Consider the following 14,380-nt stretch of genomic DNA (forward strand, 5'->3'; position numbering starts at 1 on the left):
TACTTGGGGAGTAGTTGATCAATTGGCAAGGTTAAGACTCTCAAATGCGGTGAATTTTGCTTATATAGATGGCCTTCAAATGCCTTAACCCAACCCCTAAGGGATAGAAAATGGGTAAATTTTAGCCTAGATTGATGTCCATCTCATTTAAAATGTAGCCGTTAAAAATAGCCGTTGGGACATTTTTAACCAGATGGAGCTTCGTTTGACCATACGACAATTCATTTGGTCAGATAGAAATTCCGTTTGAGCCCAGATGGAGCTCCGTCTGAAGCACATAATGCTTATTATAGGGAAATACATGGACTTAAAGGGGTTTTAGGGATTTCTAGCCAACCTTAAGCCTCATACACTCTCCAAACATTTCATAGGTCAATCTAATGACATAATATGTGTACAATCAAGTGCAATAACATATGAGTGTACACAAGGTAACTTAGGTCCTAATTTGCTAAGTCTTCTTGCTTGAGCTTGAGTTGATGATCATTGATGTTCTTGAGTCTTCTTGCAATCCATTCTTCATGCTCATCTTGACTTAGACTTCATGTCCATCTTGGCTTGATCTTGGCCTTGACTTGGGCTTAGACATTTGACATTGAGTTGGATTTGGTCCACTTGCTCTCGTATTGAACTAAACAAACACAACTCAATATAGCCATTAATAATTCATGTTTGTTATCATCAAAACTAATGGAGGTTGATGTGGCAATGCTGACATGGCATTTCCTAACAATAAAGGAGTCTATCAGCACCTTGTAGCGAGACTGGTATAATACTCAACTAGACATTGCTTATGTTGTGACTATATGCATGGTTGACCCCCACTTGTTTAGATGTTGTGTGCTGTGTTTTGAGATACTAAAAGTCAGTTCCAAGAAAAGGGGTTGATGCAAATCCAACTCCGAATTGGCCTATTTTCCTTTGAAATCAACCTAGGGTTGACAGTTGTTTGTGGGGCCTTTGATTAATACGCTTGTGTGGTTATGGGATTACCTCTCTATTCAATCCAAATCTCACAAGGCTCCCCCATCCTAGGTAGTTGGCACCCTACATTCCATTCCCCTTCTCACATCTCATTATTCTTTTTTTCTTTTATTTTTCTTGAATTTTTTGAATTTTTCAAGAGATCCAAAATTCAAGGACAGATCTACATCAATATAACCGTTAGATCTGTCTCTCACTTTAGGTACATCATTCTCCCAGTGACCTTAGATCCTAGTTTGACCTGTGATCTGGACCATGTAATTCCAAGATACAAATATTTTCTTGAATTCTCGTACTCCCTAAAACCCCTGAAACGAGAAGTCTTATATCTTCCAATTTAGCCCATCCAAACCCAACCAAACTGAGGGGATCATATCCAATTTATCCATCGCTTTGTTGAGTTCGCTGTGATTCACCAGGCTCTTAGTGTCTTGAGCATGTAATGAAATTAGCTAGTGGTTTGAGTAAGAAAATTGGTGCACAAAATTTTGTAGCTGCAGGCGTAAAGGTAATTGTAGCATTGACCTTTTTCAGTAGAGAAAGTTAGAAACACATCTGGATATCAATGTCTCTTTTTTGTCCCCAGATAAATGGGATGAAGAATTATTAGGGGGAAGATGATGTTCATCTTTGGGCTTAAACCATGTTGCTTCATAAATGATTGCTCCAACTTTGACTTTTCTCAAACGCCTTGAGTTTTTGGCCACATCTTATATGATAATCTTTATGCTGAGTCGCTGACAGATTAGGTTTTTTCTGAGCTCTAGTAGAGATGACATTTTGGACACAAAGATAATATAATTCCTTGACCTCTTAAAAGTTTTACACCTCTGGTGCAGTGAAATACAACTCAAAAGTCCTAATTGGCTGTTCGGCCAGAGAAAGTATGAAAGTGGTTCTGGTCCAAAGGTTGCTGGACAAGAAATTTCTGGTGCAGTGCCTGAAGATGAGATGAGCACCGCTGGTTTATGTGACCTCGATTGGCTTTCTTCAATTGGTAGTGAGATCTCTGAGGAGGATATCTTCAAGAGGTAATTAATACTGTTGTTTTGATGAAAGTGGAATGCTATTTTATTCAGATGTTAAGTTCACTATTTTGTTTCCATCATTGAAATTTTCTGGTTGTTTTTATCCTTATTCAGTCATTCAAAATCTGGCTCTTATAAAATTCCTGCCTTTGTAATTTCTCCCATGAGTGTTCTATAATTTTGTACCATGTAGCCAACTACATTTAGTTGGGATAAGGCTGAGTTGTTGTTGTAACTTGTAAACCCATGGCTAACATTGGCTCAGGGGCCCATGGGGTTGCCTACTTGAACCTAGGAATTGTTAGGTCCTTTCTACTTTTCCACTAAGGCTTTTTGATTCAATCAAGAAGAAGCTGTTCCAATTAAATATTTGCAGAAGCATACTTCTTTTTTTTGGTTGGAAACAGATTTATTGGAATTTAAACTTAAACCTTATCGGCTATTTACAACCTAAGTCATCTAATAAAAGGAGCCAACCTAAGGGGGGGGGGGATATTAAATCCTGCTGTTTTTTAGCAGAAAATGATGCAAGATGGTCAGGGAAGGGCATGAAAAAAATTACACTGGGCCAGGGAACATTCCAGAACTCATTAAAGAGTTCCATTCGCAGTTGGTGGGTGGAAATTGCCAGAGGAAGGCTGGAGCAACTGCACTGTGGATGCAGCACAATGTCATGGTGGACACTAGTCACACTACCAGGTTGGAGGGATTTTTCGCAACACGGAAGGTAACTTCCTAGGGAGATTTGTCAAAAGGTTGCAAGCTGCTAATATACTTGAAGCCAAAGTGCAGGCAATATGTGAAGGAATACAAACTGCAGTAGAAAAAAAAACCCTGTGTATTGTATCAGTTTCGACAAAGGCAGTAGCTCTTGCATTCTAGGGAAGGCGGGCCAGTCTGTTGTTTAAGGTCAGGAAGCTGATGGGCAATAGTGGATGTATAATGATGAGATGTGTACAGGGAGGCAAACAATGCTGCTGATTGGATGGCGAAGAGGACAGACATGGAGAACCCCTTGCTATACTTTCAGGATCCCCCCTCAAGACCTTGAGGACATCCTTCAGGCTGAGAAAGGCCTTGCTCATGCTGAGAGCTAAGTTGTTTTCCTGGGTTGAATAACCCCATTTTATAACCACCCCCACCCCCCAACCCAAAAAACAGAGAAAAGAAGAAAAAAAGGGGAGATGCAAGATGATCTGCCACAAAATCCGCTTCATGATGAGTGTGCTGTAATTTGATGGAAAGAAGGGAGGAAGCTGATATTCTAATGTCTTCGATATATCCAAATTCTCCAAGGAAGCTTGGTTGTCTCCTGACCATGGACCAAGTTCCTTAGCTTTCCATGCTGTCTATTTGATGGCAAGTGCTTCAGCTATTAGTAGATGTAGAGTTGTCACAGAAGTTGGCCAAGTAGACTATAAGTTGACCTTGGTTGTTCCTGCCAACACCGCCGAAACCTGCCTTTAGAGAGCCTGAACTTGGATGGAATCTTCTGGAGGGCAAGTCCATTTGAAATGTTTCTTCTCTTTAACCTGTGAGAGAGATTGTAATGTTTGGAGTGTTCATCTGTCAGGGAGTGTGCTAACAACTTGACTGGGAAGGACTTTTTGATTGCCTGCCATGAACTGTGTTGTGGAAATTTGTCCAGATAACCCATAGAGTAATCAGGTGCAGAGTCAGATTCCTCTTTTGTTGTAAGGTCTGTCTTTTGGTATTGATGAAGTGTCCAATCTGTTGTTCAATGTCAACATTAGACAACCACATACATAAATAATAGGATAACCAGATATTCATCACCTGAGGGCAGTTTTAAGAAAATATGATCTGTCGTAGCAAGGCCATTTTGACACATAGCACACACGACAAGGATATTACAGCCCCATCTTTTAAAAGCACCGGAGTGGGGAGTTTTTTATTCAAGCTTTCCAAATGAAGTGAGCAATCTTTGGGGAGAGTGGTAAATGCCAAAGATTTAACCATAACAAGGAGGATTCAGAGTGGGGAGCTTTTAATGATTGTTCTGTAAGCTGAGGCTACATTTGAGGACACCATTAGATGTATGCTCCCAGACAATAGTGTCTTCTCCACCAAAACTTGGTAAGGGGATTTGCAAAATTCTGTCAATAAGGTCTGGTGGCCACCGAAGTTCAAGTTTATCTCAATCCCAAGTTGTATCATGATTATTAATGAAGTCAGCAATAAAAGAAGTTACATTTCTGTATGCAGGAAATGGGGCTTATAATGCTGGTGTGCCAGGATCCATCTCATAGTCCATGGGTTTGTTATTTTTCCATTTTCCAATTGTGTGAATGAGGCCTTCCATCATATAATCTTGAGCTTTAATAACTGAATTCCGACCCCTAAGAGGAATTAGTGGAGTAGAAGCTTGCAAGAAATGGGAGGATTTGAAGTATTTCTCTTTCATAAGTTTTCCCCAGAGAGTGGTATTGGGACTGAGGAGCTTCCATGCCTTCTGATACAAAAGAACAAGGTTCATGAGTTCATGGGTTTGTTGTTTTTCCATTTTCCAATTGTGTGAATGAGGCCTTCCATCATATAATCTTGAGCTTTAATAACTGAATTCCAACCCCAAGAGGAATTAATGGAGTAGAAGCTTTCAAGAAATGGGAGGATTTGAAGTATTTCTCTTTCATAAGTTTTCCCCAGAGAGTGGTATTGGGACTGAGGAGCTTCCATGCCTTCTGATACAAAAGAACAAGGTTCATGAGTTCAATTTTTTCAGGTTCAGTCCCCTATTTCTTTTAGGTTGACAAATAGAATCCCAACCAATGGAGTGTACAAGGGAAGACTCTCCACTAGTCTAGAAGAACTTGTGGTTTGCTTTAAGTCATGAAGAATGGATTTAGGGAGGAGAAAGCAGGACATGAAATGTGGGCATGGCTTGAGTGACTGATTGGATGAGCACAGTTTTGCCTGAAGAGCTGAGAAGTTAAAATTTCCGACTCTGAAGTCTGGTGTTAACTCTGTGAAGGAGAATATTGCAGTGCTTTGTTTTTAGTTTACCACTAAGGAGTGGGATTCCCAGGTAAATGTCTAGCTCTGCAGTAGGGGTGATGTGGAAATGAGAAGAGAGTTGTCCTTTGATGGTGGATGGAGTGCTGGAACTGTAATGGGCATGGTTTTTTTGATAGTTGATTTGCTGCACAGAGTATGTGCAGTATGTTTGAATGATAGATTGGAATTGGTTAGCTTCCTTATTTGAGGCTTGCCCAAAAAGAATGAGGTCATTGGCAAATGCCAATTGGGATATGCTTTCCCCACCCCTGCTAAGTTTAATCCCTTTGATGTGTGTATCTACCTTGGCTTTGTCAATGTGACTAGTGGGTAATTCAGCACACAGGATGAAGAGGTAAGAAGATAAATGATCTTCTTGTCCAGACCTCTAGAGGGAGAGAAGGAAGAAGGGCAACCATTTATAAGGATGGAATAAGTAGGGGTGGAAATACAAACGTGATCCATTGAATCCAATATTTCGAAAAACCCCATGCATGTAGGGTTTTTCTAACAAATGGCCATTCAAGTCTATCATATGCTTTGCTCATGTCAAGCTTGACAGCCGTAAGCCCTGAATTTTAAGTTTTTTGGTTTGTTTGATCTGTGCATCATTTCATGACCTATCAAGATTTTATTTTGAATATGCCTACCCTTTATGAAGCCATTTTTGTTGAAAGAGATGATATTTGGTAGGATGAGCTTCAGCCTATTGACAAAGATTTTTGTAATGGCCTTGTAACTAACATCGCAAAGGTTGATAGGTCTGTATTCTGACACTCAGGCTGGGTTTCAACTTTGGGAATGAGGGAGATATATGTATGGTTAATGGAAGATGAGAAAGAGCATGTCCTAAAAAAATGTGTACATGGTTCAAGATCTCATGCTTACAAGTATCCCAACAAGAGTGATAAAATCTACGCGGGAACCCATCGGGTTGAGGGGATTTTATAAACAGCTTGTTTAATCTTGTCATCAGTCACGGGTTTCATGAGGATGTTCCTATCTGAATTGGAGAGCTGACCTCTAATTAGGTCAAAATAGTTATCAGGGAAGATGGGGTTAGATGAGGAATAAACAGATTTAAATTGTTTTATGAAAGCACTTTTAAGGGAGGAGTGGTCAAACAAGCAACATCCCTCTAAGTTGATACTTCTTACGTTATCGTGAGCTCTTCTTTTGAGAGTGGTGAGATGAAAAAGTGGGTGTTCTGATCACCAAAGAGATTCCAGTTAAGTCTGGATTTTTTGTGCCACGTGGAGTCTATTTGATTCAACACAAGTCACAATTGGGCATTGAGGAGATTTTCTTTAATATCCCATTCCATTCCAAAGGTCTGTCTGGGATATCAATCATATGATGAAGGTATAGATCTTGCCTAAGAGAATCTTCCTTTCTGTGCAATTTTTTCCCACAGTATGTTTGTTTCAGTGTTTCAAAGAGGATTTTAGGTTGTATAGCTTTTTTTTAAGATGAAGGCTGGCGATCCATGAATTGGTCTTTTCCAGGTTTCAGAAACTACCTCTACAAAGGTGGGTTCCATGGTCCAAAAGTGTTCAAACCTGAATGGTATATGTTTGGAAGGTGGATGCAGTGCACAGTGAAGAAGAAGTGCATAATGATCTGAGGATGTGCATTGAATATTTGAATGTGCTGTACATGTGTATCAGGAAAACAGGAAAGCCATGACGTATTAGCTAAAAGACGATTGAATTTCCCTTCAACTCTTCGCAAACTGTTTTTTATTTGACCAAGTGATACTGGAGCCTTATGTTTGTAAGGACAAAAGATGATCAATACTTATGAAGTTTTGAAAATCTCTAATTCTGTGGGGCTTTAAAGAAAGACCACCTGTTTTGTTTTTTCAGTAAGATAAAGTTAAAAGTGTTCCAATCACCCCCAATCACCCAAGCATTATTAATGAATAGAGATAAATTTTTAAGTGTTAACCACTGTTTCTTTTTAATGGAAGTACATGGGTTCATATACAAGAAAGACATAGTGCATTGATAGTTAAGAGAGAGACGTGAACATGGATACACCAACTAGACATCCATAACACATCAGCAGAGACTTCATCAGACCAGCAAAGCAAAATACCACCAGCAGACTTACAGGGAGGGACAGAGACACAATGACTAAAACCTAACCTAGGAGACAAAGAAGAAAGAGATGTTGATGCACTCTTAATTTCACAAAGAAAAAGTAAAGAGGGCCTGAATTTCTTGATATTTAGATTTAATTCTTTCTGTGTTGAGGGCTGACCCAAACCCCGACAGTTTAGGCTGAGAGTTCTCATGGCTCCCTCGATGACTGGGTATGGTCAACCATCAAGAACTCAGAAAATCAGGGTTCATCTTTTAGTTTCTTCCATTCTGCTTCAAGTTTCTCGGCAGTGTTCTCATCAGCTTCGTAAGCTGGAGTTTCTCTTATAAGTGAGCAGAGGAGGGAGGATCTCAGCATCCGGAGCAATTTCTTTACCCTTAGAAGTATTGGCAACAGAAATGTTAGAGACTTGAACCTGCTGGAAGCCAGAGACATCTACCAGTCCACCATGTTGAGATAAAATGATGGGGCCACGATTGGTTAAAAGAGTAAGTAGGGGGGACAGGACTTAATGACCCTCTTGTTTTCAGCCATGAAAGATGGGCTTCTCTTCTGGGGTATGATGGGAGTAGGCATCCTCAGAGAGATCAGTGCATGTGTTAGTCATGGCTATAGGTTGATATCAGCAAGATCATAGACCACTTGGTCAGTTGTAACAGAGTGGTATCTAGTACAATCTCTAATTATATTCACAAGAGCAGGTCATCTCTCTCTTGGTATCTCAGGTTATTAACTCCATACACATGAGCCATCCAAAGGAATGACTGTAAGATGTAAATAAGCTTCTTTTGAATGTAATCTGCATTCACAGGGATATGGACGTTTTGGAGATTGTTAGGGTCAATGGGGACAATACCAGAGAAGAAGTCATCTTAAATCCTTCCCACATCAACAATCAGAAATTGCATCTTAATAGGAATCACAGGCTTTGGCAGGAGGAGATTAAGTGCATCTTAACCCTGGTGAGAATTCAGAGAGTTGAGAAGTTCTGAAGTGTTTTTTTAGGGGCAATCTGTGCTCTTATGACCCAGTCTAATGCAGTTGTGACAGATGGCTGAAGGGAGATATTTATAAGAAAAGGTAACAATCATGTTCCTGGTGTGGGAAATTTTAACCAGAACAGCAGTAACAAGATGATGGGTTAATGGAACCAAATTGTGAGCTGCTGGAGAGTTAATAGAGGCGAGTAGGCTGTCAGGGCACTCAATTTTTAAAGCTCGACCAACCTTCAAGAACAGCTCATGAAGGATATCTTTCGATGTAGAACATCTAGTGCAGGTTGTTCATATGAACCCACATGACTCCAACAGGGAAGGGTGTTTTATGATGGGGAATTGACTGATTCCATGGCTGGAGGAGAATGGTGATTTCTGTATGTCCAGGGTTGTGAAAAAAGTACGACATTCATGTCATGGCCGCTAGAAAACTTGAGAAGGAACTTGTTGACAGATCCTTCCACAGGGTGCATCTGATCCACTTTGATAGATTTGGGCTGCCAAGCTCTGTTTGCAAGTTGTTGCGGTTCATTCATGCTAACATGAATACCATCAGGAATCCACCCCAAAATGGTATAATGAAGGTACCTCTTCACATCATCTAGACGCTTAGAAGAAATACATACAGATTCTATAGTTCGAAAGCCTTTTGGTAGGGGAAGAGTTGCAGGAAATGAAGGTGGAATCAGAAGAAGAGGTGAGGGAAGGGTAAGTCATTGTCACTTCCACACATTGTTGAACCAAAGCTAAAACGAATTCTAAAGAGAAGAAGAAAACCCACAGGTGGACATCTAAGGATAAGACAGACCAAAACCCATCACCCAGTATAAATAGAAGAATAGAACAGTCGACAAACAGAGAAGGAGAACTTCCCTTGAACACAAAGGTACATTGCACAAAATGACCAATAGACGAAGAAGAAAATACCTGGAAATCCTGTGAAACCTGTAGAGACTGAAAACCCTAAGTGCACTGATGATGTGCAGACGAATCGTGTGAACTGAGATCTAGGATGACACTATTCTCCACCCGCAACATCTTGAGCTCCATTACTTCCTCTTGTAGAAGATAATATTGGAAACCAACATGTGATGCATGACCAATGGATGCAGAGTTTTGAAGGTCATGTGCAGAGAGGGAAGTGCCGTGTATGTGGCTTGAAAGAGATAAAATGATGAAATGCTAGTTCATGCATAGAAAAACATTAAATGCCAAAATTTAGAGCTGAGTGTGTGAAGATTACCTAGGAATCTCGGATCATATGCAAAAAGGTAGGGAAAAGTAGGGCACCTTTAGTAACGCAGAGAAAGTGAACTGGCTTGAAAAGGAGCAGAGAAAGTGAAAAGGTTCTTGCGAGAGGCTATCATCTGGACGATTCATTGAAACAGAAAGGAACAAATCTTGCTGGGGAAGAAACACACAGAGGAGATGCTTCTCAAAATCTAGGAGAAACTATCAGAGACAATGGTCAACCATGAAGACGATTGCTGAAGCGTGAGAACTCTGCTTAGGTGGCAGAGCTTCTCTCTCCTTTCCCTGCTTTTCTTGCCACACTTGCTCTTGCATCTTTTTTTCAGTTGCACACCCTTGCTACTGCACTTTTTCTTTTCTTGTACTTTGATCTAGATTATATACTATTGGGCCCATAGTCGTAGTCCCAAGAATAAAGGTTCAGGTAACAATCAAGGTTTCAGCAGCCAAAAAACCGAAATGTAGTCTAACTGGTCAAAAGTAGGGATTTTTTAGGGGTAAAACTCAACATGAGATGGCTGGTTAAAACCACTGAACAGAACTATGGAAACATGTGGAACTTCAGAACTTTTTGTTTTATGAGCATAGAAAGTGCCAAAAGACCCAAATCAACTGAGAAGGGAAGAAGAGAAAGTTCTATCCATGAGGGCTGGGTTTACAATGAAAGTTGGAAGTTTAATCCACCAGATAAACTAACTAGGTTGGTAAAAACTTGGTATTTATCTGCAGAAACCATTGAATTTTCTGAACTATTGTCAAAACCTGAAATATTTTAGGACCCATTTCATAACTCACCAAGTGTTCCTGCTTCAAGAAACACCAGAAACAGTTATGAGTGTTTTTGGAAGCAGAAACACTTTTTTAGGCATTTGATAAAACTTGCTTCTGGGAGTAGAAAATTTGAAAAATTGTAATAAAATCTACAAAATTTGCCATTGTTATTTTTAGAGTGCCAGATTCCATAATTACCCCTTCTAAAACTGTTTCACTTAAATCTAGCCAGCACCATAGAAAAAAATTCGAGGGAAACTCAAGTTTCGACCAGGTGAAAATGGGAAACCTAAGTGGGAAACTGGGAAATTCCGAGGAAGCTTAGGACTTTTTCGTGCAAGTTTCAACAAGTTTTAAGGAGTATTTTAAGGTGGGACTTTGCATTTAAGCTAATTAGAGTATAAAGAACACATTGACTATATTTTGCTAAAAAAATCAATGTAAATATGTCATTCAATGTACATAACATCAATGTAGAGTTGTCCGAAAAGTACACTATAAACTTAACTACTTAAAACACATAACATTCAATATATAATTTCTAACTTCAAAATAGCTGACAATAAAAGGAAAATACAACTTAGTGCCAAGAGTGGATCCATCTTGTGAGCTGAGTAGTACTATGCCTATAACATCCTCTCCTCCAACCAACGAACATAAACATCCCATGAAATTTTATGCCTATGGTTGTCAAGGTAATCGACAACTAGACAACTATAACTTTATGAGTTTGGTCATCAACATGCTTAAGATAACCAGTTTGAGGGAATATGCAATTTGGCTAGGGAAGTCCTAATGGAGGGGGTATTTGTCGTGGTATTTGGGGAAACATGAAATAAACAAAAAATTGGAAATTTGGGAAAGCTACAAAATTTACAGAAAAAAATCTCGGGTTTCCACGAAATTTGGAATTTTTTTTTTACTCATGAACCCGGTTGGTCCAGCTGGGTTGAACTAGGTTTCGACAAGTTTCAACGAAATTTGGACAGTTTTGATCAAAACTGAGGACTTTTTTCGGTCCTCATGAGTTTCGTTTCGACTTTTCAAAAATGCGAAATTTTGACATTTCGCATGTTTCGACCGAAATTTGTACCATGGTCAGCATCCAATTTTGTTTCAAGAAACAGATGCAACAACAAATAGTTGTTGCATTGAAAGTGTTTCTTAGAGCAAAAATTTTCATAAATTTCAATTTATGTTGCAGTAATCATGTGAAACAAAATGGTTTTTGGTCAATTTTTTCTGCATCTCGAAGCAAGAAAGACCAGAAACTGTTTTTCATTGGGTTATCAACCGGGTCCTTAGAGTATGAAGCCATCTATTTTGACTGAAATGTAGTTCCGTGTGTAGTCTTGCACCTGCTCGTCCACTGCATTTTCAGCCCTTATGCCTGTCGTGCCATTAGATGTTAAGGTGATGTAAGGTCAACTATAACGGTTCATTTCAGTTGAAGTCTTTAAAAGGCAACAGGAAGGAGATAATGTACAATGTCAAGGTATAAAAAAGAAGTCTTGTGGCGGTATGTATGAGATAGGAAATATGTCTGCATATGGAATGGATTTATGTAACCTTAGCATTTTGGATCTCAGGATTATTAAAAGCATGGGGATTATTTTAAACTTTGTATTGGGGAATCTAGATGATTCTGTATTGTGGAATCCTTTTTTTGGGATTTTGATGTGGATTATCTAATGTTATTTAGTTAATTATCTGTGGCTAAGACATTTTATTTATTGTGTGCTTTGATTGCCAGTTACCTTAATGAAGCATCTGGTGGAATACTGCTTTGTGATCAAGATGAAAATAGTGAAATATACAAGCACTACTCTGAGTTATGTCAGGTAAAATATTGATGCACAGCTGGTTTTGGTCCTAATAAATGATGGATTCTTCTGTTTTGTTGGTTTCATTGTTTGTAGACTGTATTTTCTTCAGTATATTCTTTAGGACACTGGTGCTATCTATTGCATTTTGTTCTTTTATGTCTATGATGTTTCTTTGTTATTGTTATTTTAGTGGGTGGCTGGATGACTATTGTATACTCGTTAGTGGTAGAATTTGTGGATTTATGGTGCTTTCTTTTTTTCCTTCTTAGCTTTATTCCCATTGTTAGAGGCCATCTTTTGTATTCTCCATTCTACTGCAGTCCCATCTTCTACCCTCCCAAAACCCCACTCCCAAAAAAAAAAAGAAAAAAAAAAAGTGCGGACACACTTTCATGTTGGATTTTTTTTTGTAGAGTTACCTAATATTTACTAATATGTTCTCAACATGGATTGATAAGCATGCATGGGTTGCTCCTGTCTGACTTCCTTTATGGCTTTTCTGGCAACCGGCAGGGCTCAGCACTGGAATCCTTTGAACATGATTCTGAAAAAGAGAAACATTACTCGGATCTCCTTCGTATGGGCAGTGTAGATAGTGCAGATGATGCAGCAGTCGAAGCAGAGATGGAAGCTGCTCTTAAAGACTATGATCAAATTGGTGCTGACCTTGGGATTGTGTCAACAACGTGTAAATACTTGGCTGAAGATCCAAGCAGGCTGACCAGGTGGATTATTGGGGAAGAGAGGATGCAACACAGGAACTGATCTGTAGAGAAAAAATCTTTAAGAGAGAAGGTGCACTATTTATACGCAAACTTACTCTCCCTGACATATAACTGTGAAAATGAAAATTCTTTGTACATAGTGGTTCTACACCTGTATAGAATTTTGTTCCGAAATTAGTGTCATATCTTATTACCATGTATAATTTGTTAGTGGTAAAAGGGTGCCCTTCTATTTTTATCCTGTGGGGGTTTGAGGCTGGGATAGTCACCATTACGTTGAAGTATGAGTTCAATTCATATTTAAATTCTGCAATTGGTGTCTGAAACCAATTGTTTGCTTTATTTTTGTGCAACAATTATCTGTTACATGATCGTGACTATCTGTTCTGCGAGTGTCCAAATAATTGATAGTTCTCAGGGAATGAATTATTAAACTGCTCTTTATTTTATTTTATTTTATTTTCATTGGGGGTCATCATCAACCAGTCATGGCAATTGGGGGCCCAGGGGGAGCGGGGAAAGATGTGGTAGGGGCAGAGGCTCGAACAAGTGACCTCCTTGCCTCTTTGGATTTACTGCCTCTACATAGGAGGATGTCATCATTGTGCTAAAAGCATATCCATTGTTAACCATTCATTGGATAAACAAAGTCATCAGAATGGAGAGTAAACTGAAATTTGATAAAAGACAAAATTAAAGCAACAAGGAAAGATATACATGATTTTAATATTGGAAGAACATTCTACTATTATTCATCTTAAATGATTTATTTATTTCTATCATTTAATTGAAATAGGAAACAATTCACTATAAAATTGATTGAACAATGTTGTGCCCAAATCTGATCCCTCCAGTGAACCATGGCTGAATTCAGTTGCTTTGGCTTTCTTGTCTATAGTGAAGAGAGTGAGTGTCGATCGATTTGGGTGGTTGGACAGCTACCTCCAAATGTTAAATTAGATTCAAAAACAACACCACACTTAGTGGGGTTTTTAATTTGCCCAAGCTGAATATCTTAAAGAGAGTTGTGGGAGTAAATGAATATTATCATTAAATGTAGCTGGTGAAAGATGTTTATAGTTGAGCCTGATTCTTCATGGTTGTTGATTGATCAGGTGGCAAAGATCTCTTGCTTGGGATACCACGTCAAGAGAATGGAAGATTCACTCTATTCCATCGGAAGCTAACATTAGGCATGGGTAGTATAGGATAGACAAAATTACTCTATCCCATCGGAAGCTGACATTAGGCATGGCAGTATAGGATAGACAAGATAGCTTCTTGCCTTGTCAAGCAAACACCAAGAAAGATGTAGGGAGAAATGTCTCTTCAAAATATTCATTGACAAAGTATGGAGGGAGGATTTTCCTTAGAGGCGAAGCTAAGTCTTATTGTATGGAAACCAGCTAAAAGCCATACATAAGAGATATTCCCGGTCCCATATGTCACCCTCGGTCGACCACAAGGACTCAGGCTATATGGTGTTTGTGGATATATGTGGCAGCCTCTAGTGACTCTTGGTCTTGTCCCCCTAGTTTGATACTCCTTGGATCGACCACCATCTGAGTCCGGTCTGCCATACTTGGAGGATTCATGCACAACACACATCAATTGGGATTCATACAATATAAGTGCCATCAAACTACTTTAGTGAAGCAGAGGCCATAAACAATGGGTGGAGT

At 39.2% G+C, this 14,380-nt stretch overlaps 1 protein-coding gene across 1 annotated transcript in view; it reads left to right on the forward strand.

Moving 5' to 3' along the window:
* The window catches only part of ATSAC1 (Phosphoinositide phosphatase family protein), a 47,354-nt gene extending 34,142 nt beyond the window's left edge, over nucleotides 1–13,212 (forward strand). The window contains exons 14-16 of the mRNA XM_089152594.1: nucleotides 1,824–2,015; nucleotides 11,901–11,988; nucleotides 12,487–13,212. Of these exons, the coding sequence (XP_089008720.1) occupies nucleotides 1,824–2,015; nucleotides 11,901–11,988; nucleotides 12,487–12,738 (532 nt within the window). The 3' untranslated portion in view covers nucleotides 12,739–13,212. The remainder of the gene's footprint in view (nucleotides 1–1,823; nucleotides 2,016–11,900; nucleotides 11,989–12,486) is intronic.
* The last annotated feature ends 1,168 nt before the right edge of the window (nucleotides 13,213–14,380 follow it).

The sequence above is a fragment of the Hakea prostrata genome, chromosome 4, assembly GCF_041222555.1.
Source record: "Hakea prostrata isolate BN-2017 chromosome 4, UWA_Hpros_2, whole genome shotgun sequence".
Lineage (NCBI taxonomy): Eukaryota > Viridiplantae > Streptophyta > Magnoliopsida > Proteales > Proteaceae > Hakea > Hakea prostrata.